The 15018-nt window shown below is 35.5% G+C and overlaps 1 protein-coding gene across 2 annotated transcripts; it reads left to right on the forward strand.

Moving 5' to 3' along the window:
• The first annotated feature begins 28 nt into the window (after positions 1–28).
• Positions 29–10267, forward strand: LOC127851204 (armadillo repeat-containing protein 6-like). Of its 2 annotated transcripts, none has more exons than XM_052384831.1 (7): positions 29–169; positions 4380–4516; positions 4844–5489; positions 5974–6119; positions 7942–8062; positions 8388–8536; positions 9250–10267. In XM_052384831.1, exons 2-7 carry the CDS (start codon positions 4400–4402, stop codon positions 9466–9468), a joined length of 1398 nt encoding a protein of 465 aa, XP_052240791.1. In that variant the 5' UTR covers positions 29–169; positions 4380–4399; the 3' UTR covers positions 9469–10267. The 2 variants fall into 2 exon arrangements, with proteins under 2 accessions (XP_052240791.1, XP_052240790.1); XM_052384830.1 differs by having other exon boundaries at positions 98–229.
• Positions 10268–15018: the final 4751 nt, after the last annotated feature.

The following is a 15018-nucleotide window of genomic DNA, read 5'->3' on the forward strand; positions in this document are numbered from 1 at the left end:
ATATTTTTGACATATCAGTTTATCACAATGTATTCATCAATTTGTATGTATTTTTGGCAAATAACTCATTAACGTAATTCAACTGCGGCCTATATTTTGTGGCGTTGTTCTTCCGGTTTGTGTATCACGGCATTTGTTGTCAAAACATGTTCTGCATGTGTTGAGGGTTGTGAGTAATTGGTTTCTCGATCATTCTGTTATCGATTGTTCTGTATTCATTTGGCAGTCGGTGAGCTTTATTGTTTATTTTAAATTTCGTGTGTATCTTGTCGTGTTTGTTTTCCAATTCACAATTATGGAACTCTATAAATAATAAACTCAAAAAGTCAAAGTCAAAATATGCACGATTTATGATTATGATGGTTGATTACAAGATAATATCATCCAATAACCGTGAAGCTAGCGTTTACGAAAACAAGTAAAAGAATTTCTGAATTAATGCAAACAGTGCCGCAATAAACATTTTACCTTTAAAGATTTATTTCATTCTCCTTAAATCCACAGGCATTGCGGATTTGTTTGTTTTTTTATGACTGCTTTACGGTAGACTTATGCGAACATGCATCATTTTTTTTATTTAGAATGAAGTCTTCTGCGTTGTTTTATACCATAATTGTGTGAATCAGTTGAAAATTGATGGAGTAGTGAGCTTCGGAAATTGGCTGGTATGCCGAAATCAGCAATTCAAGTGTCTAAGTCACATACCTTGTTATATATATATAAGTAAAAAAAAATAAAAAAATTTGACAAACTTTTTTTGCCATGGGAGGTAGTAGCTAATGCCAAATGCCTGTGCTTAAATCAATACCAAAATTGTTTATTTACAGCATGTGTAACATGCAAAGCCAATAGTTCCATATACACCAGCAAATAACATCCACTACCTGCGTTGTTTACCTGGTATCAAGACATCACATCCAAAAAGCATTAACTTAGAAGCATGAGTACTCGATTGTGATAGGCATTAGGCAAACAAAACTTTGAAATTTCGATTCACTGAACACATTTATACAAACTGAATCAGAAATTTTAATTTTTACCAAAAAAAAAATATAATTTAAGAAATTTCTGTTTTATCGGTCAATCTTCTTTTGAGAAACATTTACACGTAAAATTGATGAAGAATTGAAAATTCCAATAACACACATGTTTGCAATGTGTACAAACTAAATTTAGGCATTATGTTACTTTTAAAACATTTGATAAAATTAACATCCAATCTGGACAAGGTATACCCACTGAACATGTGTCTATCTGTCTCGTTTAGTCACCTATTTTTGCGATGTGCCCGCAGATTGTTCCATCCAACATTTTCTGGGAATCATGAAAAAGTAAAAGAATGGTCTTAAAAATAAATATATACATGAATTTGTTGTGTTTACACTAGCTGAGTCTTCTGCAATTTTAATGAAGCGTACAGAAAAAATTAAAAGGAATAGGGCTAAAATTGGATTACCTGTGTTTAAGCTAAAGTTAGATTTTAAAAGGCAATTATATTTGTTTTTTACTCATTTTAGTCATGTCTGTATTTATTTTCAAGCATAGTGATGTTTGTTAAACAAAATACTCAGAGAGCATGCGTGTGACGTCGTCACGAGAGCCACATTCTTGATGTAAACAAAGTAATCGACATTTGGCTACGCTCTATTTAAGGGAATCATGAATATTAAATAAGATAAGTTTATTCAACTCATTAAAGTTGTTGAAATCGACAGTCGCAATTTATGTTTAGATGAACAACATTTATTATTTAGTATCAGTTTAGATAAGCATGACTTGCAATGTCATTTTAATAACATCCAAAAATGTGCTAAGCTTCAGTTCAGCCTCTGATGCAAATGATGTAAGGGATATTATTTGCAAAAGTCGAAAGTGAGAAAGTTTAAAAGTACTTGCTTCAAAAAGCAAGATTTTGCTTCAATTGAAATCCCTGCTATTAACCACTCTATAAGCCAGATTGATAAAATATTTATCTAGATTCAAATCTGGGTTACATGAGTAAACAAATTTGGCAACCAGTCAAATCTTAGAAAACCATTGTGACCACTCTTTACGCAAAATGTATGGCTCAATCTTGAATAAACTTGGTCATAATGTTTATCATGATATTATCTAGGCCAAGTTTAAATCTGGGCCATGTGATTCCAAAAATTAGGTCATGGGGCAAAGTCTTAGACTAACCTTACTACTCTAGAGGCTACATTTATGATTCCTAAAACTTGGTCATCTTGTCACCACTCTGGAGGTCACATTAATATCTCAATCACCATAAAACTTGGTCAAAATGTTTATCTTGACACTATTTAGGGCAAGTCTAAATCTGGGTCACATGAGTAAAAAAAATTAGTCACCACCTTAAATTTCAGATGATCTTTTTAGCACTCTACAGGCCAGATTCATGACTCAATCTTGATGAAACAGAGTAACTTGAGTTTGATCAACCTGGTTGAAACTTGATCAGATGCTTATCTTAACAATATATAAGCTGTTTGAATTTGAAGTTTGAATCACAAAAACTAAGTCACAAAGTCAAATCTTAGAATGTCCATTTTGCCACTCTAGATGCCACATTTATTACTTAATCCTGATTGGATTCAGTTAGAATGTATATCGTTTCAATATCAAGGACATGTCATGTAGGGTCACAAACCAGGGTTGGCACCAATCGACCGCCCCCGGTTTTAACCGGCGGTTTTTACCGGTTAAAACCGCCCCGGTCAATACTCCTGAAGTGGTCATTACTGGTCAATACTGGTCGATTGAACTTTACCCTCAATTTTAATTTAATTTCCATGCCTTATTAAACAATATTGATAATATAAATTAAACAGACATGTTGCCAATAATGTCTTAAGCTATTAAAACCCACTATTTTATACCTGTTCATGCAATTTGTAGGCCAATCTCTCAAAATTTTGCATATAAGTCAAAGTTGGTCAATTTGATTTTTCTGGTTGATTGAACTTTTTTTCAATTCTAATGAATTATGATGCTCACATAATTCTGTGCTTGATTCAACAAGAACCTGTCAATTACTGTGTATGAGTTGTTCCTCATACCCCACTGTCCCCACAGTCTTCTAACAGTCTTCTCACCTATACAGGTTGGGGCACCCAAAACTGATAATAGGGCCTTAAATGGCACCTTTTTGACACAATCCTTACTTGTCACGTATTCTTGCATTGATTTCTTTGAATACTTTTTAAACAAAATAGTGAAAAAAAACTTTAATTTTTTATTGATATAAGAATAAAAAACATAATAAGAAATAATTATTAAAAGAAAAAAATAATTGAAAAGAAGAGTAGACCCACAATTGGAAAACATTATTTGTTGGCAAAATCAAGAACTTTGATTGTTTATTCATTTGAATACCAATTGAACTTTTTAATATGAAAGGGAAAAAAAACTCTTAATACAGAAAGGAAACAAGTTAGAAGAAACTATTAAATTAATAGCAAGTACAATGTAATCTTCTTGTGTGAGTGATATGAAATAGCCTAAGGGCAGATTTGCTTAATTGTCAATATCAGAGACATAACACTGCATGCATTATATTACCAACTATGAGGCCAGATTTATAACCCTAGAATACACAAGAGTTCTGTTTGTCCATCTGCTTATCAAATAGATATATCAATAGATAAGTGAAATGTTATGGTACCTACAATAGTAATAATACAGATGTGATACACTGAGATAAAGATATTGCCTTAGTCCTTATGTATTTGAGGCTGTTTCCATAAATAATAAAGAAGTAACTGTTTACAGCTTTAAAGATTTTTTTTACAATAAATAACTCAGAAAAAAAAGTTTATTCATTACATAATAATTATTGATTTAATATAAAATGGCTCCTTTGTAATGTTTAAATGCTACAATTTTCAATTGACCAGTATTGACCAGTAAAGACCAGTAATGACCAGTATTGACCGGTTTTAACCGGGTATTGACCGCCGGCCCAGTCAATACTCAATTGACCGGTCAATATGCCAACCCTGTCACAAACTATGTCACCATGTCAAGTCTTTTACAATTGTTGCTACCTCGACAACAGGTGAGCTCTTGAGGGCAATCGTGTTAATATTTTCTGTCAATGCATGATATTGTTTCTTTATGGTCTGGACCATCAAATGGGTGTCTGACTTACATTCAGAATCAAACTGAGTTATGCCCCTTTTGGAAAAACGATCAAACAAGGTTTATGCAGACAATTAAAAGTTCAATGATAGATAACAGTATGGTTGCAAATAATATATAATATTATTTATAAAGGTTTAGTTACTGTAATGGTATACCTAATCAGAATTAACAGGAATAATATTTGAATTTCCATCATCCATGTACAAGTATTTGATTTAGCTGGATTCTTTATTCAGGTTGAAAGTTATTGCTGAGAATGGCCAAGCAAGTCACACAAGGGACATTTGATGATGTTGTCAAAGAAAACATACAGGAATTTGAAATGACAATTGGAGCGGCAATCACGGATGCTGTTCAACAGTTTGAATCACAGGTAGGGTTTGTAATCACAAGGGCAGTAACTCAGATTGTGTGTGCATCTCAAAGTAATGCTAGAGATATCACAAATGTTTAGCTGGTATCCTTTATACAAACTTATGTAAAATGATGACCATTCTTAATAGTTGTCTGCTTGTGCCAAGTGTTTTTATTCTTTTCAAATTACATGTAAATTCTGAGTGCAGTACTGGTGTACTTTATTCAAGCAGAATAAAAATGTCTTGGTACTTGTAGATGTAATATGTATTTATTGAATGAAATTAACAAAAAATACTTTTTATATGGAAAAGCGTAATTGTAATTTATGTATTCTTTTGTACAGGGTGTTAATCTGGCCATGATAATTCGAGATCCAAGTCTCTACAGTGCTGATGGTGAGAAAGTAGTCCATCCAGTGATTGTAGCATTGAATTCCCTTTCGTCAGACCAGCCTGAAGATGTGGATGTTTCAAACTTAGAGGTTGTGAAGCAGGAATGTGATGTAGATTTGTCCCGGAGATGCTTTGCAGGAAAGAACGATGCTTACAAAGTGCTGTTGAAATCGATACAAAAATACAAAAATGTGAACAAAGACCTGTTTGTCAAGGCATTGCAAACCATGTGTTCCCTATGTAATGGACAACCAGATTTATTAGATCAGCAAGGGGCAGAGGAGTTTATGAACATAATGAAGGATGAAAACTGTGACCGGCTAATTACAGAGTTAATAGTGCGACTAGTACGACTGAACTGCACAAAACATGAAATGAACAGAAGAATATTTGTCAAATTAGATCTTATAAAGGAACTTGTAAAAGTATTGAAAAAGAACAAATCTTGTATTACAATCGTTAAAGAAGTTGCATTTGGTTTGAGAGTTCTTACTCAGGATGATGATGTTAGAGTTCCTTTTGGGTCTGCTCATGAAAATGCAAAACAGATTGTGATGGAAGGGGATGCTCTTCGAGAACTTATCGATATCTGCAAAGGTATAATGATGTCTGCTTTGAAATCAGTCTCAATTCTAAATGAGCGCAATGGTGCTCGAATATATTTAATTTACTTTCTTATTTTCTGGCAAATTGGAAGTATTTTAAGTAAATTAAAAAATTTAAAAGTGAACCTTCTATAACTTGGACAATGATTCCATTACAATTATGATAACAAACTGATTATGGTTACTTCCTGTTTTTGTATCATGGTATATTCATGCGTAAGATTAATTTGTTGTAAAGTATGTTAATTGAGCACATATTTTCAGTAACTATTGTTGTATGACTCAAGAGAAACTTGTTTAAGTGAGGTATTACATAAAAAAATATTGAAGTGTTTGCTTTAATTAACCAACATATGATACAGTTAATAATTGTCATGTCATTACATGTATGTCTGAATTTTGTCTATTGACAGCTTGCAAAATTTATTGATATTTTTCAATTTTACAACACTTTGTTTTGCTATTCTAATACACAGAGCACACCAATGATGTGAGTGTGCAAGCAGAGCTGTTTAACACGGTGAGCAAGCTGGTGGTGAGGGACGAGTTCTGCCAGGAAGTGAAGGACCTGGGGGGACTGGACCTCATTCTCAAGTCCTTCCACGCCAATATCACTCATAAGGTACGGCCCAGTCACTTAGTTATAATCTCTTATAAGGTAGGGCTCAAACACTTTGTTGTAATAATGTATGTCTCGCTCTGGAAAAAGGGGGCTTAATGCATGTGTGTCAAGTGTAGTCCTAGATTTACCTGTGCTATCAGGGACAAAAGTTTCTGCTTTTATGGAATATATATTTAAAGGAATTCTCTTGTCAATGAAAATCAAGTTGAGGCGGAAAGTGTTGTCCCTGATTAGCCTGTGAGAACTGCACAGGCTTATCTAGGATGACACTTTGTGCACATGCATTTATGTGCTTTTTCCAGATCACGACTCATATTATGAGTGTGCTTTATAAGGTACACCTAATACTGAACTACACCTAACGATGGAGTCATTATGAGTGTGCTTTATAAGGTACACCTAATACTGAACTACACCTAACAATGGAGTCATTATGAGTGTGCTTTATAAGGTACACCTAATACTGAACTACACCTAATGATGGAGTCATTCCAGCCATGCTTTATAAGGTACACCTAATACTAAACTACACCTAACAATGGAGTCATTATGAGTGTGCTTTATAAGGTACACCTAATACTAAACTACACCTAACAATGGAGTCATTATGAATGTGCTTTATAAGGTACACCTAATACTGAACTACACCTAACGATGGAGTGTGCTTTATAAGGTACACCTAATACTGAACTACACCTAACGATGGAGTGTGCTTTATAAGGTACACCTAATACTGAACTACACCTAACGATGGAGTCATTCCAGCCAGGCATCACCTCATATTATGAGTGTGCTTTATAAGGTACACCTAATACTGAACTACACCTAACGATGGAGTGTGCTTTAGAAGGTGCACCTAATACTGAACTACACATAACGATGGAGTGTGCTTTATAAGGTACACCTAATACTGAACTACACCTAATGATGGAGTCATTCCAGCCATGCTTTATAAGGTACACCTAATACTAAACTACACCTAACAATGGAGTCATTATGAGTGTGCTTTATAAGGTACACCTGATACTGAACTACACCTAATGATGGAGTCATTCCAGCCATGCTTTATAAGGTACACCTAATACTAAACTACACCTAACAATGGAGTCATTATGAGTGTGCTTTATAAGGTACACCTAATACTGAACTACACCTAACAATGGAGTCATGATGAGTGTGCTTTATAAGGTACACCTAATACTGAACTACACCTAACGATGGAGTCATTATGAGTGTGCTTTATAAGGTACACCTAATACTGAACTACACCTAACGATGGAGTGTGCTTTATAAGGTACACCTAATACTGAACTACACCTAACGATGGAGTGTGCTTTATAAGGTACACCTAATACTGAACTACACCTAACAATGGAGTGTGCTTTATAAGGTACACCTAATACTGAACTACACCTAACGATGGAGTGTGCTTTATAAGGTACACCTAATACTGAACTACACCTAACAATGGAGTCATTCCAGCCAGACATCACCTCTTCCAAACATGGTTTTCATTTAGTCAGTTAGGGCTTGATTTTGTTCACTTAACTGTTTGCCACTAAGATACGTATTTTCGCGCATTTGTAGTCCCTAAGAAAGTTATAGTTAATTTAAGACCTTTCTTACAAGATTCAAGTTTTTAAGGCTTTATCTACAAACCTAAAATACTGATAAGCAGCAAACAGCATAAAACCTGAACAGACTGGGAGTTAATCGCAGGCTGTACTGGGTTTATGCTGTTTGCACATAGCCATTTTCACTTTGCTTCTAAGTGGGAAAGGGTAAAACCAGACTTAACTTCCCTTATGTTTCATTATTGTAGGGCATTGTTAAGCAGGCACTGGTTGTTCTGAAAGCATTGGCGGGAAACGATGACATCAAGGTTGCCATAGTGAAGGCAGGTGGTGTTCCGCTCGTTCTGGCAGCAATGACTCAGCATCAAGGTAAATATGTGGCCAGTTATTATTGTTATGACCCTTATTAAAGATAGCCAGGTGTAATCATTTGTGAACATGAGTGTAATAGTGCTTGTAGGGTTATAATAAATCAAGTAATCACAGAAATGCAGAGTTGTGGCCCATTTTGATTTTGAATATTCGCCTCTTGTACTAATTGTTAAACAGTTTTTATAAATGCTGCACAAAACTTTTTTTTAATTTGGTAGGCATTATATGTTTTGGGGGCATGATTTTGTCAGTTTACTATTCACTCAAGAGAAATAATCATACACCAATAGATTGCGCATTACTAAGATACATAATTTTTCAGGCAATGCCACAGTGTGTGCTTCAGGATGCCTAGCTATTGCCACATTTGTGTTACGTCAGCCGGACCACTGTACTGTTGTCATGGACAATGATGGTCACCAAATGATACTGCAGGCCATGAAAGTGCACCCCAAAGACGAGATAGTTCAGGTAACACGCTTATGGAATTTAATCTATCGTAATTATGTTTATGTTAACAATCCTCAAATCCTGGAAATAAACTGGTGCTCATAAAATAATAAACTTTGATATTACAACCCAATTAAACTGTCACTGAAATTTATGTAAGTGTTTGTTGTTTGTGACACATGTTTTCATGGAAAATATAGAATGTCAGTCTTTGTAATTGTGATAAGTATCTATTAAAAAACACCATTGAGGACTTTCTAATGAATTTCTAAATTTATAATAAGGAAATGTTCATGCTTCTGATGTAATTGAACTAAGAACATTCATAATACCTATTATGATTAAACAACATCGATTATTGAATGTTTTTATGCCCCCGGTAGGGTGGCATATAGCACTTGAAATGTCAGTCCGTTTGTCTGTCTGTCTGTCTGTGTGTCCGTCCGAAAACTTTAGCATTGGCCATAACTTTTGCAATATTGAAGATAGCATCTTGATATTTGGCATGCATGTGTATCTCTTGAAGCTGCACATTTTGAGTGGTGAAAGGTCAAGGTCATCCTTCAAGATCAAAAGTAAAAATATATATGATATATTGAAATTTTATTTCAAAGCAGCGCAAAAGGGGGCATTGTGTTTTTGACAAACACACATCTCTTGTTTCCTTTACTATGATTATTGAATTTTGTTCCTGTATAGTTTGAAGCTTTGTTCACTGTTGTTTTCATGCACAGAAGCAAGCATGCATGGCAGTACGGAACATCGTGGCACGCAACCGGGAGCTGTGTGACCCGTTCCTGGAGTTTGGTGCAGAGGAACTGATCAACCGGGCTCGGGCCCTTCCATCCTGTGAAGACGAGGCAAAGGCAGCCCTTAGGGACCTTGGGTGTCAAGTGGACCTCAAGGAACGCTGGACTGGGGAAAGGGGCAGCCTGCAGCAGGAAGCCTATTGAAACTGCTGTAAGGGACTGTGGAAGATCTGACTGCAAATGTTTCCTTACTGCAATGCTATTTTTGTTATAGCAGAATCACCTTTTGGTCAAGATTCACAAAGCTCCTTTAAGGAAATGTCTTTAAAAAAAAATTCAAGTATTTAGACCTGATTCCAAATGTTTCACAAGGCTACAAAAGAAAGAGATAAGAAAATGTCTTCAATAAAAAATCGTTTGGTCTGGAGATGTACTTTTTCTGCCATTTAAATGTTTGAAATCAAGTCACTCCTTAAAGTCTCTGAAAAAATGGACGATTTCTCTTTTGTCTTAACCCTGAAGCAAAGTGAAAATGGCTATGTGCAAATAGCATAAAACCAGAACAGCCTGCGAGTAACTGGCATTGTTCATGTTTTCTGCTCAGCAGTATCTAAGGGTTGGAAATGACGCCTTAAAAACTTGAATCTAGTAAGGAAGGTCTTTAAATAAATGTATCTTTCTTAAGGACTACAAATGCGTAAAAATACGTATCTAATTTGTAAAGAGTTAATAAGACGCCAAAAAAGTGTATAAATGATCTCCAATTATAAACATCTATTAAGAAATGTGTGTTTGCAAGCATGCTACGTTTTTCAGTTGAACCAGATATTGCTACAGCTATTAACAGCCAATTTACTAAAATGAATTTCAGTGAGATTTTATTACTGTTCAAGGCTGCTTAATACATTTGTAATTTTTCCATGTATTTAAATTATTGCGCTTTTTTAAAGATCTTGTTGAAAGATTTTATGTCATCTTTTGCATTAAAGCATTCCTTTATAAATGTTATTGTTATTGGTTCCCAAGGGCAAAAAATATCAAAATTGTATATGCAAATTTGTGTAAATATTCTAGTGTTTAACTCAGATCTAAATAAATTATTTTAAATTCTGATGAATGGACTTACCCCAGACTGATCTAGATTTTGGAGAAAAAAACTGTTGGTACAAACAATGCCGACACATTAAAAATCTCTTTAAAATTCAAATACAAGATCAGTCGTTGTTAGTAAAATGCATCTATTATTGTTGGATAAAATCTAGTGTTGTTTGTATCTCTTATATTGGATAGGTATTTTCAAAGTTGCAGTCCGCACAGGCTTATAAGAAGCAACACTTTCCGCTTTTATGGATTTTTGTTTGAAGAAAGTCTATTCTTAAATGAAACCCTGCCAGGGCGGAAAGTGTTGTCCCAGATTAGTCTATGCGGACTACACAGGCTAATATGGGACTATACTAAACGCACATTCACTAAGCTCAATTTTTCTAGAACGATGCTCAAGTTGGCTAGTTCGGGATGTTCGTTTAACTAGATGTTTACTGTCCAGAAAGTTCTTTTCAAATGGTATTCAGACCACATTGATCAGTTTTAGTTTAAACCTATTTATTTTAGCATCAATGCTCTCAGTCCGTTATCTATGTGGCCTAGATTCAGTATTTGGTTTCTTTGGGGGAGATCGTAAGAACGCTCCCACGGTCGGAATCGAACCCGTGACCTCCCGGTCGCTAGGCGGACACCATATCCATTCCACCACTGCGACTTTAAAGCTGTGTGCCATCAGTTTTCGAGTGTGTAAACGAGTTAGAACAGAGAGCTGTCTATAAGTTTTCGATATTTTGTAAGAATAATGCGTTTATTGCTATAAAAGATAATACTCGCAAATGGCACACAACCGAACATCCAGTATATTCTTCTTAATACGATTCAGCTCTAGTTAGCGAATCCATGAGATTTAAATAAAACATTATGTGCAAAAAATGGCATACACATCGTCATGTAAGTTCTTGCACAAAGTTGAAATTTAAGGGAATATGAAAACGACATCAACGGAATAAGTAGTCATAAATTGCATCCGTTTCATGAACCTATGTGGAAATTGTAAATGAGACTGTTATTGACAATCATTTCAAAATGCTATGGAACTCCTTATTTATTATTTAAACTGTTTAATATATATATATATATATATATATATATATATATATATATATATATATATATATATATGAAAAAAAAATACAACATTGAGATACGCTTTTTATTAAACGTCCGTACATAGGGGCGTTCATTCGGAAATACCTACAGGGCTGTCGGGCTCGGGCAGTATATACGAGAATGTCCCCTACGCTGCCCTGGTTCAAATATTCAAGCTTAGTTATCACCATACCGGACAAGTGAGGTTTCCTCCGTTCGACCCACAGCTTAGACCAAACCAAAATGCATGCTTTTCAGTAAAAATATAAAAAGTTTGAAATTCAAAATCAGTCTCCACTTTTTTTAGTTTAGTAACTTAGTTTTGTGGGAGTGCTGGGACACACTCCGGGAACTCGCGACATCGGGCTCGACAGGCCTTCATTAGCTTGACTTCGAAATACACAGAGACGAAATACCTAAAGGCTTGTCCGGTTAGCGAAGTCGTTAGTACACGCACTTCTCACCTCGGCAATCCGGATTCAACCCCTGCTCTCGGTGTTGTGGGCGCTGTTAAAGGTCACCTGTCACCATACCGGGCCATTGGAGTTCCCCCGGGTTACCAATCACCCACCCACCCACCCATGCACAATACTTTGCAAATATTGCATATATTTTAGTAAAATAGAGAATACCGGTACTACTAGAAATTGCATCTTTTATTCGAAATTCTTCCTAACTTTCGTAAGTCTCCGAGTAAGTTAAAATGTTTTAGTGTCGAGTATTCTTTTAATGCTGTCTCAAGCGAGGACAATCATCGCGAACTTCTACATATTTCCGAAATACGTACCGCACAAGTATGACGTACATCGTTCAGCGACAGTTTTAATGAACGACGTTTCGTTTATATGCCTTCACGCAGGTAAAAAACGTTGTAGTTTTTCTCGAAAAAAAATACCACGTCATAAGGCACACATGTACAATGTGGGGGTAATATATGTAACATAAATATGTATATTGTATCAAACTCATTCAGATTAGTTTAGAGATTGTTACAAATGTCAGTGTCACTTGAATATTGGTTAAACGAAATCGCTGTGAATTGACGCCCAAATATAATGTTTATACAATACTCAACTCCTTCAACGAACTGAAGTTTTCATATAAAAACAACAACAGTAACCCAGTTTTTGTTTTGATACAGAGCTCATGGGCCTTAATATACTGTGTCGTTGAGTTATTTATTAATAAACGCGAAACTCGAGTCGTATTAAAAACAAACTAGAGCTTTGTCACAGACGTGACGTATAACCCCACGTGCTTCATTGACACAGACTATTTTGCATGCTGTCTTCACAATACAAGAGAATCTAATACATGGCGATTTTTAAGAATTATTATGCCATTATCATTTATGGCAATTTTGACCTTTGAACTCTTGAATTCTTTTGCATGACACGCCGTTCAATGACTGTGAACAAAATCTCTTAATGAATGAAATAGTTATGGCCCGGACAAGATCATTTATGGCCAAGTTTTACTTTGAACTCCAAGTGTGATATTGACCTTGGAGATATCGACGTAATTCTTTCGCATGACACACCGTCAAATGATTGTGAATAAATGTACCGAGTAATTTTAAAATCTCACAATGAATAACGAAGTAATGGCCCGGACAAGATCATGTATGGTCATTTTTGACCTTTGAACTGAACTCACAGTGTGGCCTTGACGTTGCAGATATCGACGTAATTCTTTCGCGCGACACACCATCCAATGATGGTGAACAAATGTGCCAAATGATTTTAAAATCTCACAATGAACGACATAGTTATGGCCCGGTTAAGGTCATTAATGGCCATTTTTGACCGTTGAACTCAAAGTTTGACCTTGACCTTGGAGATATTGACGTAATTCTTTTGCGCGACACATCGTCCAATGATGGTGAACAAATGTGCCAAATGATTTTAAAATCTCACAATGAACGACATAGTTATGGCTCGGACAAGGTCATTTATGGCCATTTTTGACCTTTGACCACAAAGTGTGACCTTGACCTTTGAGATATCGACGCAATTCTTTCGCCCGACACACCGTCCAATGATAGTGAACACATGTGCCAAATGATTTTAAAATCTCACAATGAACGACATAGGTATGGCCCGTACAAGGTCATTTATGGCAACTTTTGACCATTGAACTCAAAGCGAGACCTTGACCTTTAAGATATCGACGTAATTCTTTCGCGCAACACACCGTCCAATGATGATGAACCAATGTGCCAAACGATTTTAAAATCTCACAATGAACGACATAGTTATGGCCTGGACACGCTCATTTATGGCCATTTTTGACCTTTGAACTCTAAGTGTGACCTTGACCTTGCAGATATCGACGTAATTCTTTCGCGCGACACACCGTCTATTGACGGTGAACGAATGTGCTAAATGATATTAAAATCTCACAATTATTGACATAGTAATGGCCCGGACAAGCATTTGACTTTTGAACTCCAAGTGTGACCTTGACCTTTGAGATATCGACGTACTTCTTTCGCACGACACACCGTCCCATATGATGGTGAACAAGTGTACCAATTCATTTTAAAAACTAACGATAAATGACATAGTTATGGTCCGGACAAACTTTCGGTTTAAAACGCACTAAGTGATCCTGTGACCTAGTTTTTGATCCGACATGACCCATTTTCAAACTTGACCTAGACATCATCTAGATACAACTTCTGACCAAGTTTGGTGAAGATTCGATTAAATTTTCGTGACAGATCGACAGACCGACCGACAGACAGACATACCGACCGACTGACAAAGTGACTACTATATAACCCCTATTACCAATGGTAATGGGGGTATAAAAAGCAGCTTTGATCTGTAACTTCGTTTCAGTACATCGTACACAGAGTCGGAAACCAGTCATTTCCATCGATGCATTTGTTGCATTTCATTAAGTTCTGAATTGCATTTCATAAACTGCCCAATATTAGAAATCGCATAAACCGGTATTGCTAAATTACTCTCAGTGACTGAAATGTATTTAATTCTTGTTGTTTCAAGAAGTGTAAGTGTATGCGTTTACGAATATATCGTTTTAAAAAGATTTCATCGAAGTACTTATTTCAATTTGAAAGTATTGAATATTAATTTACTTAATAAAATATAATATAATAATATAAACCATGGAGTTCTCATGGTTGAATGTGCTTTTGAATAAGCAGAAGCCTAATATAAACAGAGAACCAACGGGGTTTCCAGGGTTTTACACACGGGCTGGACAGAATGTAAACACACCGTTAAGAAATTAATTTTTGTAAATATCTCAAGTTATTGAAAAGCATTTTCAAAAGTCTCTAGTGCATAAAAGATAGTTTTTCTTGCAGTGTGTTCCGATATCTTAATGTATAAGAATAAATCCTTAAATACGTCTGAAATCGTTGACAAAATTTCACATTGCGCGAAAAATAACCGTGTACAATGAATGCAGTACATACCGATATTTTAACAAGAACACAGGTTTATTAAATAAAGTAATTCCGATGTATTTCACATTGCCATAAGCAGCATAAAAATCTGTCTTTTATGTACTAATTGAAATGCTTAAGAAACA

Source organism: Dreissena polymorpha, chromosome 11 (assembly GCF_020536995.1).
Source record: "Dreissena polymorpha isolate Duluth1 chromosome 11, UMN_Dpol_1.0, whole genome shotgun sequence".
NCBI classification, from domain to species: Eukaryota; Metazoa; Mollusca; class Bivalvia; order Myida; family Dreissenidae; genus Dreissena; species Dreissena polymorpha.